The sequence below is a fragment of the Eptatretus burgeri genome, chromosome 17 (assembly GCF_056783735.1).
Source record: "Eptatretus burgeri isolate ZD-2024b chromosome 17, Ebu_testis_v1, whole genome shotgun sequence".
In the NCBI taxonomy this organism is placed as follows: Eukaryota; Metazoa; Chordata; class Myxini; order Myxiniformes; family Myxinidae; genus Eptatretus; species Eptatretus burgeri.
In genome coordinates, this window is record NC_140977.1 from 31,305,087 (window position 1) to 31,323,388 (window position 18,302).

The window sequence follows — 18,302 nt, forward strand, 5'->3', positions numbered from 1 at the left end:
CCGTGCGACAAGGGCTATATGAGACGCAGTTCTGGTGCTTTCACCACTCACAGTTTGGATAGTCGCACATTTACTGCTATATATATATATATATATATATATATATATATATATATATATATATATATATATATATATATATATATATATATATATATATATATATATATATATGTGTGTCTTTGTATATATGTATATAACTACATGGCCAAAAGTATTGTACACCTTCTCATCCAACATCTTATTCCAAAATCATGGGCATTAATATGGAGTTGGTCCCCCCCCCCCCCTTTTGCTGCTATAACAGCCTCCACTCTTCTGGGAAGGTTTTCCACAAGATGTTGGAACATTGCTGTGTGGATTTTATTCCATTCAGCAACAAGAGCATTAGTGAGGTCGGGCACAGATGTTCGGTGATTAGGTGTGGCTCGCAGTCGGTGTTCCAATTCATCCCAAAGGTGTTCGATGGGGTTGAGGTCAGGGCTCTGTGCAGGCCAGTCAAGTTCTTCCACACCTATCTTTACAAACCATTTCTGTATCGTCCTCACTTTGTCACGGGGGCATTGTCATGCTGAAACAAAAAAGGATCTTCCCCAAACTGTTGCCACAAAGTTGGAAGCATAGACTCGTCTTGAATGTCATTGTATGATGTAGTGTTAATATTCCCCTTCACGAGAACTAAGGGGCCGAGCCCGAACCATGAAAAACAGCACCAGACCATTATTCCTCCTCCACCAAACTTTACAGTTGGCACTATGCATTCGGGCAGGTAGCGTTCTCCTGGCATCTTCCAAACCCAGGTTCGTCTGTCAGACTGTCAGATAGTGAAGCGCGATTCATCACTCGAGAGAATGCATTTCCACTGCTCCAGAGTCCAATGGCGGTGAGCTTTACACTCCAGCCGACGCTTGACATTGTGCATGGTGAACTTAGGCTTGTGTGTGGGTGCTCGGCCTTGGAAACCCATTTCATAAAGCTTTTGACGGACACTGCTTGTGTGCTGACATTACTTCCAGAGTCAGTTTGGAACTCGGTAGTGAGTGTTGCAACCGATGACAGACGATTTTTCCACGCAACGCGCATCAGCACTTGGCGGTCCCGTTCAATGAGCTTGTGTGGCCTACCACTTCGTGGCTAAGCTATTGTTGCTCCTAAACATTTCCACTTCACAATAAGAGAACTTACAGCTGACAGGGACAGCTCTCGCAAGACAGAAATTTGATGAACTGACTTGTTGGAAAGGTGGCATCCGATGACGTTGAAAGTCACTGAGCTCTTCAGTATGGCCAATGTTTGTCTATGGAGATTGCATTGCAGTGTGCTGGATTTTATACACCTGTCAGCAATGAGTGTGGCTGAAATAGCTGAATCCACTAATTAGAAGGGGTGTCCATATACTTCTGGCCATGTAGTGTATGTACAGATATATGTGTGTGTGTGTGTGTGTGTGTGTGTGTGTGTGTGTGTGTGTGTGTGTGTGTGTGTGTGTGTGTGTGTGTGTGTGTGTGTGAGTTGCTGGCGCAGTATGTGCAACCAGAAGGGGCTGAGGGAGGGAAAATGTTTACTTTTGTGCAAAGAAAGTTGAATGAGGGGGAAAAAATATAAACTAGAGGAAAGAAAATATATTATAATATACAGTACCAGAACGGTACTCGGACAGGCGCATACCTCCGCGAGGCTGAACAGTTTATGTTTTGTATCCCACTGATAGGCCGGATCTGGATCCAGACCTGAACTAAAATTGAATTGGCTTGTTATTGTTACCTACCCAACTCATCCACCAAGTTTTGGCATCATCCGTCCATAACTTTGTGAGATATCCTGCTCACAGACAAAATAAACAAACATACAAACAACAATGACTTCATGCATAGCATGCTACTTGTGAAAGCCATGAAACAAATTTGACCTTAAAAATAATTGGTGGTTGAATTAAATGACCAAATGGGCAAATCTTCTTCAAATTTCAAGACAATCGGATGAAAATTGACGATTTTAGAAATCTGGCCTATGTCAACTTTTTTGCCGATGTTGACCTTCTGGCTTATGTTGACCTCAAAATTACTTATTCGTTGAATTGAGTGACGTGATGTGCAAATCCTCTTCAAATTTCAAGTGAATGGGATGAAAATTGAAGATTTTAGAAAGTTCACCTAAGTTGTTGACCTTTTGACTATATTTACCTTTTTGTCTATGTTGACCTTAAAAATATTTGGTTGTTGCATTCAATGACCAAATTTGTAACTTGTCTTCAAATTTCAAGTCAATCAGATGAAAATTGAGGATCTTATAAATCTGACAGTTGACCTTTTGACCTCAAAAACAATAGGCTTGATTGCTTATGATGAACTCTTCCAGGTGGTGAAGTTTTGAAATTGTGACCTGAAGGCGATTGACAAACAATCAGACAAACAAGCACAATGTCGTTTGTGCATACGATGACATTTGCGAAATCCATGAAACAAATTTCATCTTAAAAAATAATTGGTGGTTGAATTCATTGACCAAATACGTATATCTTAAAATTTTAAAGTTGATCGGATGAAAATTGACCATTTTAGAAATTCAACCAAGTTGTTAACCTTTGACCTATGTTGACCATTTGACCTCAAACAATAAGCTTGTTGCTTGTGACGAACTCCACCAGGTGGTGAAGTTTCGTGAAGATCGGTTTAAAATTGTGACCTGTAGGTGATTGACTCACAAACAAACAGACAGAACAAGCCGGTAGGCGGCCATGGGTCGCCGAGCATCCGATGACCTTTGACCTCTGATCTGAGTTAATCTAGTACTAAATACTTACGAAATTGCAATCGAATCGGTTAACCCATGTATGAGCAAGGGGGCTTTGAATGGTTATTTTGCCCGAACAATCCACTCATTGACCTTTGACCTCTGACTTAGCCGAGATAGGTCAATATGACCTGAAGCAAAATTGTAGTACCCATTGAGTACTTTGTACCTATGAACTTTCATTCGTATCGGTTAACCCGTGAAGGAGCAAGGGGGATTTGAATGGTCATTTTGCCCGAAAAATGCACTCATTGACCTTTGACCCCTGACCTTGCCAAGATAGGTCAATATGTCCTGAAACACAGTTGTAGTACTCATTAAGTACTATGTACCTATGAACTTTCATTCATATCGGTTAATCCGTGTAGGAGCAAGGGTGCCTTGAATGGTAATTTTACCCGAAAAATGCGCTTATTGACCTTTGACCCCTGACCTACTCGAGATAGGTCATTATGCAAATGAGCAAAGTTGTAGTACTCATTACGGTCTATAAGCATGTAAAGATTCATTCGATTCGGTTTAACCGTCTTGGAGCTCGTGTACTTTGAATTTTCAGCGGGAGTGCTCAATGGCCCTCGGACACCCAAGTTGAGACGGTTACCATTTGGAAACTATAAGATACAGAAAAAAATGGATGTCATATAGCGGATAGAGAATCACCTTAAGATTATGCATACCAAATCTCATCGAGTTTCATCAACTGAGAACTACTCAGTATCAATTTGAATGAAAAGTACCGAAAATGCGGTTTGATATCGGAAATCCCCAAAGTTCGACAGGATGCTGTGGGTGAACAAAGATATAAATCGAAAATCCGTCTTGATCGTTTGTGCACAATGCATTCCAGATGATTAGTGTGAATTTTCATGACCATCTGACCATAACCCGAGGAGGAGTAGCATTTGGCGCGAAGGCACCTCCAGCTCTTGCATATTATCGATTTTTGCCCTTTGACCCCTGACCTAAGCAATATCGGTCAATATGTCCTGAGGCAAAGTTGTAGTACTCATTGCGTGCTATGAACCTGCAAAGTTTCATTCGGATCGATGCACTCATCTGGTCACTAGGGGCCTTCAATTTTCGACAATTTTTGGGCATACCTCATTTGTAGGGGGCGCTGTGGGTAAACTTTTCCATATATCACAAAAACCGGAATATATTTGGTAGAGCATCACCTGTTGATGATGCATGCCAAATTTCATAAGCCTACGTGGGATAATGGCTTTCGGAATTGATTTCGCGTGAACTGTACCGATTTTGAAGGTTTTTTGGCTAGGGAACTGTTGCTAGGGAACCAAAGCGTCCCTAGCAACCATCACAATTTCCAAAGCACGAGGCCATAAGATGTACCTACCACCCGAGTTTGGTCAAAATCGGCCCACGTGTACTACCAATTATGCTGATGACAAACGAACAAACAGAATTACTGACAATAAGGGTCACCAATTTCGGTGACCCAATAACGCACAAGACCAACCAATGTACTTGAAAAACCGATGTACGATTTTCGCAAGTAACAAACAGACAGTCAGGGCGGAAAACATAACCTCCATTCACCTTCGGTGGTAAAGGTAACAATCATGAGTTTGATTAAATGTAAAATTACATTCCGTGCCAACTCACCTAAGGGTCCCCAGGTCACCTCCTCAGATTTTGCGGGAGATATTCTTAAATGTAGATCTATATGGCTCTACCCACCATGCAAAAGATTAGCTTTCAATTCCTCATAGTTTAAAAAATATCTATCTCTGGAGACCTTTGAAATTTGGCCCTAAAAATGCCAAATGTGAAAAACGCATTTTTTCCAACTTCAGTGGCTTATAATTTTATGATGGACTCCTCTAGAAAGCTAATATTGCAAATATTTACTAATTGGCATCCAAATTTTTCAATTATGGCATCAGATAGCTTCTGTGGTGCATATTTCTCACTCTATAGGAAGCTAAAAATGGCTTTTTGGCCAAAACGAGCTAAAATAAGGTGAAACTTTAGGAGCCCTCCTGAAAATATGGAACAACTTAGAATTTTTTTTCCTCATAACACAGTGATTATAGGGTCATTATCTATCCATAGATGCATTTTTACTGGGATAATACAGTTAGGTGATGAATTATAAAAATTTTACCATAAGCCCTTGCCTCCGAGGGCTCTAAAATGGACCAATTTTGTCCCCTGGTTTGACCATGTGGCTAGGGGTTTAGGATCTTCATTTTTTTTTCTAAAGATTGCCTCCTTTAAGATGTGTCTACTGACCGAATAATTTTATCTTACGCCCATGGCTTCATTGTAAAATAAATTTTTATTTACATGCACGTTTTTTTATAATTATTCACTTTTTTCATATTCAGAAGTTTATAAATCTTAAATGGAACTATCCAGGAAAGAGTTACTGCAGAATTTTATAAACTGGTATACAAAATTTCAGATTGTGGCATCAGAATGTCTCTAGAAAGCACATACTCCTAGTTTTAGGAAACCAAATATGGCAATTTGGCCCACTTGGTACAAAACAAGGTGAACTTGCAGGGGTGCGCATGAGGCTAAATTATGCTTCTTATTAGACATTAGTGATAAGGATGTTATTTATTCATAAATACATGCTAATGATTACTTTCGTAAGTGATTGCAAATTATAAATTCGAACAAATTTGATTCGTTGAGTCGCAGCTTTTTTATTTACAGATATACAGAGACAATGAATGTTCGTAATTTTTATACCTTAAACTCTTTAATGACCTTTCATCTTTTATGACATCATCTCATGATGTAGGCAAATACTGTCTTCTGAACTGAAAGTAATTCCTGATCTCCATGAAATCAATTCTTGTGACTTCTTCTCCAAAGCAGCAACTTGTTTTAGCCCAACCTTCCTTGTATAATAGGTCTTGTGACACTCCTGGTCTAATTTGGTTCCAACAGTGCATCTACTTGTCAAACTTGTGCCACTGGGCCCAGGTTTTTCTTCATCCATTTCTTTTGTTTCCGCCTCTCCTTTGTTCTCCAAACAGACAGACAGACAGACAGGTTGACTGTGCTGCCTCTAGTGTTGTGACAGACCTTTACTCCATCTAGTGGTGTATGTCATAACTAATGACTTCAAATAGAGAACTGCAAGGCATGTTTTTTAAAATTAAAACCCAAGCATATGTTTGGATTATCATTACAAGAATTTATTTTTGAATAAAAAATGTACTTATAATTATTAATTTTTGAGAAGAATAATCATAGTTACATAACCTCAGTTAATGCCCCCTGCATATTCACCATTTTTTGGTCAAAGTGGCCTTTTTCAACTTCCAACAGATAGAAACATAGGTATTTATCAGGCATTCTAATAACAGATCCTTAAATTTCATATGCCAGTTTATAAATATCTGCAGTATCACTTTGCTAGAGTGTTCAGTTTCATATTTATAAGCTCATGAATATGAAAAAGTGAATAATTATAAAAAACGTGCATGTAAATAAAAATTTATTTTAATATGAAGCCATGGGCGTTAGATAAAATTATTCGGTCAGTAGACACATCTTATATGAGGCAATCTTTAGAAAAAAGAAATGAAGATCCTAAACCCCTAGCCACATGGTCAAACCAGAGAACAAAATTGGTCTATTTTAGAGCCCTCGGAGGCAAGGGCTTATGGTAAAACGTTTATAATTCATCACCTAACTGTATTATCCCAGCAAAAATGTATCTATGGATAGATAATGACCGTATAATCACTGTGTTATGAGGAAAAAATTCTAAGTTGTTCCATATTTTCAGGAGGGCTCCTATAGTTTCACCTTATTTTAGCTCATTTTGGCCAAAGAGACATTTTTAGCTTCCTCTAGAGTGAGAAATATGCATCCCAGAAGCTATCCGATGCCATAATTGAAACATTTGGATGCCAATTAGTAAATATTTGTAATATTAACTTTCTAGAGGAGTCCATTATAAAATTATGAGCCCCTGAAATTGAAAAAAAATGCGTTTTTCACATTTGGCATTTTTAGGGCCAAATTTCAAAGGTATCTCGAGATAGATATTTTTTAAACTATGAGGAATTGAAAGCTAATCTTTTGCATGGTGGGTAGAGCCATATAGATCTGCATTTAAGAATTTTTTTTCCAGCAAAATCTGAGGAGGTGACCTGGGGAGGTTTTTGAAATTTAGGTGAGTTGGCATGGAATGACCCATTTTTTGTTGTTGTTGTTCTTCCTCAAATTGGTTAACAGTTAGAGAACAGGCTTGCAGGATATTCACACAGGCCTCTGAGCTGTCTAGCCTGGGTTCGATTTTCGGTCTTGTTATAAACTTTCATTGGAAACAAATCGTTTCACAGGCAAGTTGATTTATTAATACGTGTGCCATACCTCGGATGGATGTTAAACTGGTCGTCCCTCCTACCAGCATTAGTTGGTAGACATTAAAGATCCCACAGAGTCCTTCACGAAGAGTAGGCAAGCTATCTTCAGCACTTTGAACAAATGATAAACTCATGCTCTAATCCCCAGGGGGCACTGCATCAGTGGCATAGCTTTGCCCTCATAAAATGATGTTGCCCAGAGTTGTGTGCTGTGTATGAAAGAAGGTGAAGTTGCAGAACAAGAAGTTGTAGTTCAAATGTGAAAAAGCAGACAAAAATGTGACTTCTTAATTTTTTTAATATTCAGCGAAGAATCACTGACAACAAATACCAGTGCCCACTTATACCATGAAAATGGTACCAAAGTGGTTGTGGAAGAATTGGACTGCAGTGTCATCCACCAGGCAAGGAGCATGCCTTCCACGGCTTCAGCGACACCGTGTACCCATCCTCTTCCCCATGGGTGTAGTTTTGTGGTTCCCGTTGGCTAATACTCGCTCATCCGCCTCACATCAAGGGTTCCGCTACCCCTCTCGGCTTCCTCAGTTGCCACAAACTGGTGCAATCCAGATGGGTATTTTTTCAGGAGACACCATCTGCTTACTGGATGGTCGTTAGCTCCCGAAGGGAGCTCATCCAACCTTTGTAAGGTGTTGTTTTTAGTCCTGGCAGGGTGTCACAGTCACCTTCCCCATTAGAAAAGCCAGTGAGGGGTGTCTGTTTAGTCACCTACAACCCAACCATGTCGTCAGGTCGCACTGGGTTGCACGTTATCAGTTGCCCAAAAGACTGACCTGACTCAAATTTCATGCAGGAAGTGGTTAATATGTTTAGCCATCTGCCAGGAGGTTTAATTAGTGTTAGGAATAGTTCAGAAGGGATATAGGTTAGTCTCTGTTTGTGATTGTTTTCTTGAGTTTCCTGTTGACCAAAATGGTCGGAATTATGAAAAGATAAACATCTTTCACCAAAAACTACTGCTTTTATGTCACACAGACTCGAAGCAAATGGAAAAGTCTGGAAAACAATCCGAGGTGTCTTGTGGTACTTCCGGCCTCAGTGGAAGCAAAGAGAACCTTCCCATGCTCAGCTCGCGTTTCCTTGCCCACAGTAGGTCTCGGGTCAAATTGAACATCACAGTGGTTTAGGGTGTATTGAGTTTTGCCGTTGCCGATTAAATTTCTTCTCGCTTGCTGGGAAAGCATTTTGATGATTTTTCACAATCCCGCTTTCGCACAAGCCAAGTGTCCAAACGGCTCCCCCAACCCACTTACACACTTGCGCCGTCATCACTTCCCAACACAACCGCCATACTTCGTCATTCGTTAATTTTTTTTCTTGGAAAGCACAATCGGATCTCTATGGAGCATGAAAAGTCCTTCCATGTACGAGTACAAGGCCAGCTTCTTATTTACTGAGACTTATCCACTCACAGTGACATTTTCCTTTTTTGACCTCTTTTCTTTTCTTTCTCTCCTTCTCCCCCGCCTCCCCCTTTCACCTCCCCTCTTGTCCCTTCTTCTTCTTCCCCTTCTTCTTCTTCTTCTTCTTCTTCTTCTTCTTCTTCTTCTTCCTGTTTGTAAACAGACCATTTATTTATTTTCATTTTGCAGAGTTTATGTTTCACCTGTCACTGCAGTCGCTTTCATAAACCTCCACTGTGCATGTCATGTAAACATTGTCATTGTGCGTTGACTTGATTTTCTTCTTTGTCTTCTTAGCCCCCGTTGGACTTGGAGTCCGAAACGGGGGCTTGTGGATTGGTTCTCGTCCGTCTGTCCATCTGCAGCCATATCTCAGACATGTAGGGACTGATTTTGTTCAAACTTGGCACACGGATAACGAATGAAGGCTTACATGTGCACCTCATTTCTTTTTCGAGATCAGATCTAAGATGGCCGACTGGCGGTCATTTTGTACTTTAATGTGTCCCCAACCATTTATCTGACATACAATGGTCCAATTCTGTTCAAACTTGTCCCAAGCACAGTACATGATGGCGTACACATGGACCTCACTTTATTTTTAAATCTGCTCAAAGATGGCTGACTGGTAGACTGGCGGCCATTTTAGTTGTAAACAAAACCCGGAATGGAACACGTCCTGAACCATTTCTCAGACATGCATTTACCGATCTTGTTCAAACTCCGCACACCAATAATGAATGATGGCTTGCATCAGCACGTCATTTTTGTTCGAGATCAGATCCAAGATGGCCGACTGGTGGCCATTTTGTTACTTAAACATGACCCCAACCATTTATCTGACATGCATGGTCCGATTTTGTTCAAACTTGGCAAGTGTCACATGTCGCAAGTGTTCTTACATTCCACATGACCACTCAAGTCAGTTGTGGAGACGCATAAATCTTGTAAGTGTGGGCTAGCCCTTTAACTCCGTACAGCTGAATTACTAAAACCACAGGGGTTATGACATTTTATGTCTTTTTCTCTTTGTTTATTTTTATTTTCTCTGTATCTGTTCTCATTTGCAAAAAAAAAAAAAAAAAATGCAAGTTCTACTCTATGCTTTTGTGTAGATCTGCGCTCAAACCTGCCTTCTTCATGCTACATGCTGGGATCCTGCATTTCCACAGCGATTGGGACTGATAGTGACTTGCTGTGAGTATTCAGGAACCCGATGATAATGGTAGAGGATTAAGGATGGAGAAGGAAAAGGAACCATTAGGTTTGAGGAAAAGGTGTAATCATGGGCTGTAAATAATGGAGGATGTTCAGAGTAAATAAGATTCCATCAATGGAGGTTTTGTATGGGGATGATCACTTTGCCTGATTTATCTTTTCCTTTCTATAATCTCACAACTGCCAAATACCTCCTCTTACCTTTCCAGTGAGGACTTCTCCGAGAAGGGAGTCATGAACAACTACTTTGGAATCGGCCTCGATGCCAAGATTCTTCTGGACTTTAATAACCGACGCGATGAACACCCGGAGAAATGCAGGTCTGGAGAGTAGAGTTGTGACCGGAGGAATTTTTTTAACTTGTGAATTTTTTTTTTGCGAAGGAAGAGGATATTGGAATCTTTAGAGGGTCGGTAGGAGGTATACGCAGTTGAAGAAGAGGAAGCAGAGTGGTGATTGCACGTATTTTGAATGAGCTGGTTGTCATGGGTATGAATATTTCCTGTCTGCATCCCATACGGAACCACTCTGCGTGTTTGTCTTACAGGAGTCGAACAAAAAACCTGATGTGGTATGGGGTACTCGGAACCAAAGAGCTGCTCCAGAAAACTTACAAGAACTTGGAGCAGCGTGTTCTGCTTGAGGTGATTAAGTTTGAGTGGAATCCAAAATTATGATGCAAGAGAGAAAAACATAAACAGATGTGTCACCTGGTTGACAGGGTTGTGGAGTTTATTTTAAAACAATATTTCATGATAAACCTCTCACCTTATCGAGTTCTCGGGTCTGCGTTCCTTCCTGTATCTCAAGATTATTTATAGTAACACAAAAGGCTTGTAAAAGAATGAATGATGTGAGTTCCTTCAGTCATTTTGCAATGACCGAAGACTCAGAGAGGAGTTTGCATTGATTACGTGTGGAGCACATGAACGGCACTCGGTAGAGCGCATACCTCTGCACGGCTGAACAGTTTACATTTTGTATCCCAATGATAGGCTGATCTGCATTTGGACCTTAACCAATATCTCATGAGCTTGTTATTGTCGTACACCCAACCCGTCCATCAAGTTTCGTCCGAATCCGTCCACAACTTTTTGAGATATCCTACTCACAGAAAGACAGACAGGCAGGCTTGAAAACATTACCTCCATCCACCTTCGTTGGTGGAGGTAACCAGAACATTTTTAGGTGTCAAGAAAGCGAATACAGGGTTTGAACTTGGGATCCCAGCACTATGAGCCATGTGCTCAGATAGCTGTGCCAAAAAGATAATCTCGAGTTGTCTTTTGATGCCTCCCTCCTTCCCTTACCTCGCTTCCCCTGCCGTCATTGGGTGAGTTTTGTGATGCCATTTTGAAGGTAGTTTTTAGAAAGGGAAAGTTGTTGTTAATTCCCATTGTAAATATCACAAGGTTGATAGCAACGCCTCTTTAACTACAATAGAGGTTGATAAACCCATCATGAGATTTATTAACCTCCGCCATCGAAGATGGACGGAGGTTACTGTTTTCACCCCTGTCTTTGTTTGTTTGTTTGTTTGTTTGTGAACAGTATTACGGAAAAAACTCCTCGACGGATTTCGACGAAACTTGGTGGGGGGATTAGGTATGGTCCAAGGATTTTCGAGATCACCATTAGATTCTGGACTTGGTCCAAAGTTCAATATGGCCGCTTTGGTGGCCATTTTGAAAAAATATTTGAATTTTTGTTTTTGCATTTCTGCATGTTTTAAGTGATTTCCAACCAAAAAATAAATAAATTTGTTAGAGAAAAAAAAAACATATTTTGCATCCTTTTTTCAAAAATATTTCGATTTTATTTGAAAAATATTTGAATATTTTTTTTTGCATTTCTACATGTTTTAAGTGATTTCCATCCCCCCAAAAAAAATTTGTTGGAGAAAAAAAACCACAAATTTTGCACCTTTTTTTTTCAAAAAATTGCGATTTTTTTTTTTTTTTTTTGGCATTTCTACATGCACGTCGATCTAGTTAACCTCCGCCATCGAAGATCGGAGGTGACTGTTTTCACCCCTTTCTGTTTGTTTGTTTGTGAACAGTATTACGGAAAACTCCTCGACGGATTTTGACAAAACTTGGTGGGGGGATTAGGTATGGTCCAAGGATCATGCCTTTAGATTTTGGACTTGGCCCAAAGTGGCCCAATATGGCCACTATGGCGGCCATTTTGAAAAAATATTTGAATATTTTTTTTTGAATTTCTCCATGTTTTAAGTGATTTCCAACCCCCCCCTCAAAAAAAAATTGTTTGAGAAAAAAAAAAATTTTGCAACTTTTTTTTCAACAAAATTTCGACTTTTTTTTTTGCATTTCTACATGTTATAAGTGATTTCCAACAAAAAATATGCCAAAATTATAATTGCGGATGATTTTGGAACTTCACGTGGATATACCCACGTATAATCAATTTCTGTCTCAAGGAATCGTTATGACGAATGAATTGAGTATGTAAAAGTTAAAAGTAAAAGGGAAAGTTGCAAACTATAACTCTGTGAGCACTGTTGACGTCAAATTGAATGAATAAGATATCAGGTTCACTTGAGTGACCTTGCAGTATTGGCGGCGGAGGTTTTGCACTCTACCGAGTGCTCCTCCTCTAGTTTTTATTCATGGCGAACCCTTTTCCCCTTTGGTGTTCCCAGTGTGACGGGCAGCGGATCACACTGCCCAGGCTGCAGGGTGTCGCAGTATTGAACATCCCAAGCTATGCTGGCGGAACTAATTTCTGGGGTGGCACCAAGGAAAATGATGTAGGTATCCTTGACAAGTGATTTTGATGATCACCTTTTTCGAGAACGTGGTACGTTGAGCCATGATAAAGCAGATTGATAAGAAAAGTCCTTGCTTTACCCATGTCCTTGTGCAGGTGTTCACAGCACCATCATTTGATGACAAGATTTTGGAGGTGGTGGCAGTGTACGGGAGCATGCAGATGGCTATGTCACGTGTTATGAATCTTCAGTATCACCGCATCGCACAGGTCTTACTCTGGAACAGGACACACGGGATCCCACCCTCTTAGGGGGGGAGTTTGATGAAGGATGGACAGGATTTTTGTTTTCTGGATGCATATGCACATTCCTTGCTTTAATCACCAATTCTTATTGCCCCCCACGTTGTCCTTTCAGTGCCGATCAGTGAAGATCACCATTCTTGGAGAGGGAGGTGTGCCAGTACAAGTCGATGGAGAGGCCTGGGTCCAGCCGCCGGGCCTGATCCGCATCGTGCATAAGAACCGTGCCCAGATGCTCACACGTGATCGGGTAGGTTTTGCTTTGTGGAATTGATCGCAGGTGGAGGGGTGAGGGTCAGGGCAGTGAGCAATGGATATTAAGGGTTACTGGGAATGCCCTTTATCGCTCCACCTTACAAAAGGCTCCACCTTCCACCACTCCAAACAACGCCCCACTGCCTTTTCCCAGAAAACAAAAGGTTACATCTAAAATACTGGTAAAACAAGGAAAAAAGGACATAAATTGTCATAGCCCCCATTGTTTTAGTAATTTTGCTCCACGGAGTTAAAAGGCTAGCCCATATTTATTTACAACTGAAATGGCTGTCAGTCTACCTGTCTGCCATCTTTGATCAGATCGCAAAAATAAGTGAAGTGCATTTGTATACCATCATGCACTGTACTTGTGCTAAGTTTGAACAAAATCGGACCATGCATGTCTGCCAAATGGTTGGACACTTTTTTATTTATTATTATCCCGCCCCCTCCCGGAGGGATGAGCGGGATATTGTAATCGTCCGGTTTGTTTGTCTTTGTTTGTCTGTCTGTCTGTTTGCAACTTTATGGCAAAACGGCTTCAGCAAACACTATCAAATTTAATCCACAGGTGGGCAATGAACATTGGACGAACCCATTAACTTTTGGGTCCAATTGGATCAAAGGTCAAGGTCAAGGTCACGAAAAGATCAAAATCGTTTTTCACTCATAACTTCGTCAAAAATGATCTGATTTACTTCAAACTAAGCTTATAGTGAACCTTATTCTATTTGTCACTTGTAATCCTACCCATTCCTTGAGTGAAAAATGCATATTTGTGAAGATCGGTCGGATCCGAAGTTTTGGGGGTCATGGCCATCGGTCAAAATTACAAATTTTCCATTACAACTAAAACATGGTTACGAAAATACAACTTTACGGGAAAACGGCTGGCTCAAACACTGTCAAATTGTATCCACAGGTGGTTCATGAACCTCGGACGACCCCATTAACTTTTGGGTCCAATTAGGTTAAAGGTCAAGGTCAGGTCACTGAAAGGTCAAAATCTTTTTCGCTCATAACTTCATCAAAAATGGTTTAATTGACTTCAAACTAAGACTAAAATATTCCTTATTCTATTCCTTATAATCACTATTCAGGTTTAGGATGTATCAAATTTAAATTTGATCCCCAAAATAACTTTAGGCCTTAAATGGGCGGGATTTGTTGTGCCTGGCACCACTTGTTTTATTTTATTTTTTATTTTTTGTATAGATTGTCGAGGCTCGTATGAGAGCTAACACACAACGCACAACAAGGGAGGCAGGAGACAAGAGGGGAGGGAGTGGGAAGGACAAAACAGTGGGGAACAGAGACATTAGATCTGTAGAAGGGATGGAGTGGGGAACACGGGGTATACAAGATGGACATTACAGGGACTTTCAGGAAGAAAGCAGGGAATTTGGAGGAGGTGAGCTTGGAGTGGATTAATGGGGGTACAAAGGATAATGGTTTTGGATGGGGGAAGATGAGAGGTGGTGGTGAACAGCTGTTTTGAAGGCCTGGAAGGAAGAATGGGATTGAAGAGAGTGTGGGAGTTTATTCCAAAGGTGGGGAAATAAGGGGAATGAAGGAGTGAAGGTGAGCAGTGTTTCGTGATTTTGGTAATTTTACCAGAAGGGGGTTGTTGGCGGACCTTGAGCGCCCTGCGGAAATATGGGGGGGGGGACAAATCGCAGACACAGCAGGGGGGGCGAGACCAGAGAGGAGACTGTAGAAGACGGAAAGACCACCAAACTGCCTGTGTTGAGAGAGTGAGAGGCCCAAAGACTCAGCCTCACCGTGGGAGATGCCAATGATCCAAAATGCCTTGGTTTCCACAGCATGAAGCTGAGAAAGGTGAGAGGCAGAAGCACCAGCCCAGAGGGGAGAGCAGTACTCCATCAGGCTGCAGACGAAACCTTTGTATGTGGTCAGGAGCTCAGGTGGGCCGGGGAAGGACTTTGGACGATGGAGGATTCCCAGTGGACGACTGGCTTTGGAGGCCAGGTTTGAAATGTGGCTTTCCAAGGAAAGATCATGGCAGGATAGTGAAACCCAGAAGCTTGAAAGAAAGGACTTCTTCAAGAGGATTGTTGAGAAAGTAGATTGGGGGGGGGGGGGTTCCAAATGGTCCTTTCAGAGAGACAGAGTGAGAGTGTGGGATTTGTCAGGATTGAAAGACATGTTCCACGTGTTGGACCAGTTTGCGATTTTATCCAGTAATCCAGAGAGCGAAGAAGCTGCTGCTTGCCGGTGTGAGGGATGACAGACGGTACGGCAGAGGGTAGAGACATCAGCAAAGAGATAGAGGATTTCCTGAGTCGGTGAGATCGTTGATGAAAACCAGAAAAAGAACAGGGCCCAGAACGCTACCTTGAGGAACTCCAGCCAGGACAGGAAGAGGGGATGAGAGAACTCCTTTTAGGGCCACACGTTGGCTGTGACAGGAGAGAATGTCTGTGAGCCATGAATGGAGATGACCTTGGATACCATAGGAAGTGAGTTTGGTGAGCAGTGCAAGGTGCCAGACCATGTCAAAAGCACGTGATATGTCTAGAATGGCACCATTTAAGTAACAAAATAGCCACCAATCGGCCATCTTGGATCTGATCTCAAAAATTAAATGACGTGCTTATGTATCCCCTCATTCCTTATCGCCCTGCCAAGTTTGAACAACATCAGTAAATGCATGTCTGAGATATGCTTGAGGATGTGTTCAACATCGGATATTTTTTACAATTAAAATTGCTGCCAGTCACAGAACAAAATGATGTGCATATGTCGACCATAATGTGTTGTCTTTGTGCCAAGTGGGAATAAAATGGTTGCGGAAGCACACACACACACACGTACACACATGCACAGACATGAAAATTGAGACCAAATCCATGAGCCCCCGTTTTCTACGGACGAAGTCCAATGGGGGCTAATAATTATGGCAGGCAGTGTCAAATCCCATTTCTTTTTTCTGTGTTAGCAACACGTTGGTGGAACAAAGAAAGACATGTCACAGCCATGATAAGAAAGGCAGTATACCTGCTTCTGCAAACAAGTTTCTTGATTATTAATGGAATCTTAAGGTCTGATTATATGAAAAATATTTTGTGTTTTCGCCTTGATCCAATAGCACATGTCGAATGTTTGTTACCATAGTCGCACTGCATACTCATTTTGGCCGATGTGCACACGAGCGGTTTGTGTCTCTGGCTCTTATGGTGTTGCAGGCCTTCGAGAGCACGCTCAAACTCTGGGAAGATAAAATGCGCTGCGACAGCATGACACGACCGCCATCCCTCAACGCCCATCCTGACAGTTCAGCTGGAGATGAAACCTTGGAGATCCAGCAACTTGCCTGCAACTCACGCTCACTCATTGCAGAGTGAGACTTTTTGTGCTCTTTCTGTTTCACTTGAAACTAAATGGCAGATTTTTTTTTTCGTTGTAAGATCAAGGCTCGTGGACGAGTGAGGTAGAAGGGCATGAGCTGACAGGGTAACGTTGCAACTCTTGGACACTAAGCAAGGAAATGAACAAACAGGAAAAGAGGAGAGTAAGGAGGGGAGTAATCGCTGCAACCTGGAAGTAAGACGGTTGGATTAGGAAGGGCGAATGGGGGTAATTAAAAATCATTGGTCAGGATGGTGGATGACCTGAGATGGCGGTGCACCGGCTGCTTTGGGAGCCCTGGAGGGAAGAGTGGGATTTGCTAATTCTACACTCCTCATTTTATTCCATTTGGAAAACCCTCTTCCACTTTTAAACTCTTTTTTTTTAAATCATTTTCGAACAAAATTAATTTATCATTTTCCAACAATGCATTTAAATGTTTTTGGATAACTTATCGACAGCCAAAAGGTTTTCCTGTTCCTCTCGCCAACAATGATCACAAATTATTTTGCGTCAAGATGTCTCCCTTTATGAAAAAAAAGTTCATTTGTACTCAACACCGGGTCACTCAATTTGTGGAGTTATTGAACACCCGTCACTCACTCACCTCACTCTCTGCTTTCTTTCCCACAGTAATTTTCTCGCAACACTTTTTCACTTTTCCATAACCTTGTTTCTCGTTCTCCATCTCCACTCTTTTCCAGGATCCATACGGCAGCCCAAGAGCACAATGGGCTTGAACAGGAACTGGCCCATGCGGTTAACGCAGCCTCACATTCGCTCCAGTCATTCTACGGTCATGCTGAGGTTTGGCGCAGGCAGACTTTCTTTGTTTTTTGCTTCAACATTGGGCTATCAATGTGGAGTGCTCAATATGTTTTTTTTTTTTTTTTCTTCCCCTTCCCCCCCCTCCCCCCTAACCACATCTACCCTCCTCCCTTCCACCCCATCTATCTCATGCGATATCAACCAAGCCTGTTTAAGGTTTGTTTCTGATGAATAGTTAATATTAAGGGTCACGATAAAAAAAAAATTGTAGCCTAGCAATAGTGGCATTTGGGGGTGGGAGACATAAACACTTTCCTTATACTGCAGAATGCTGCACTCCACAACACTGTCCCTTCAACTTGCTTTTCGGGAACGTGTATTTGTGGTTTGTGAATAAGGAAAGGCAGACCAAATGGGTGCAGCCTTTAAACCAACAATCCAGAGAATGAACAACAACTTGTCCATTGGAGATGACACTGAAATATGTTTTCCCTTGAACACCTCTCTGACATGCTACGATTGCTACCCCCTCTAAACTGTTAATGCACCTCACGAAGAGCATGGTTATACTTCGAGAAAAAAAGACCATTTTGGTGGTGCGGCATTTCAAGGTATCCTGCTCTTCAGAGGGGACATCGACGCACATGTTCCGACCTAATTTACGTGTCGATGACAGATGCCCCACTACTAAATCTTTCAGAAGAGAAGAAATGTGTGTTGGTACCCTGTTCAATTTTACCGGTTGGTTTCATTTGTAAACATGACTTTTATTAACCGGCGTACATGTACAAATGGGTATAAGAATTGCCTTTTGCATGTTTTACATTGTTTGATAGTTATTTAGAGTTGCATTTCATGTAAAGTGTACATTGTCAAGAATCTGCACCAATCACAGTCATCAATATGAGTGATGTTGACTGTAGAGGATTCATATTAATGTTAAATTTTTACATTCTCCCCAAATGTTCCGATTAAAAAAACAAAAATAGTGTTTATTTCCATGAAATGTTGGTGCTGGAAGCTGAGAAGCCATTGCATTTCCTTTAAGTCCTGCGCATGGTTTACGTCAACTGAAATGAAATTTGTGCATCTT

General features: G+C 41.3%; 1 protein-coding gene across 9 annotated transcripts in view; it reads left to right on the top strand.

Moving 5' to 3' along the window:
- DGKD (diacylglycerol kinase delta) overlaps positions 1–18,302 on the top strand; it is a 120,179-nt gene that overhangs the window by 88,076 nt on the left and 13,801 nt on the right. For 8 of the 9 annotated variants that reach the window (XM_085862351.1, XM_085862352.1, XM_085862360.1 and 5 more), the window contains 9 exons: positions 8,139–8,252; positions 9,682–9,763; positions 9,994–10,104; positions 10,332–10,428; positions 12,447–12,554; positions 12,671–12,784; positions 12,933–13,067; positions 16,279–16,433; positions 17,146–17,248. In XM_085862351.1, coding sequence (XP_085718477.1) covers positions 8,139–8,252; positions 9,682–9,763; positions 9,994–10,104; positions 10,332–10,428; positions 12,447–12,554; positions 12,671–12,784; positions 12,933–13,067; positions 16,279–16,433; positions 17,146–17,248 — 1,019 coding nt within the window. The remainder of the gene's footprint in view (positions 1–8,138; positions 8,253–9,681; positions 9,764–9,993; positions 10,105–10,331; positions 10,429–12,446; positions 12,555–12,670; positions 12,785–12,932; positions 13,068–16,278; positions 16,434–17,145; positions 17,249–18,302) is intronic. The other variant, XM_085862354.1, reaches the window with a different exon arrangement.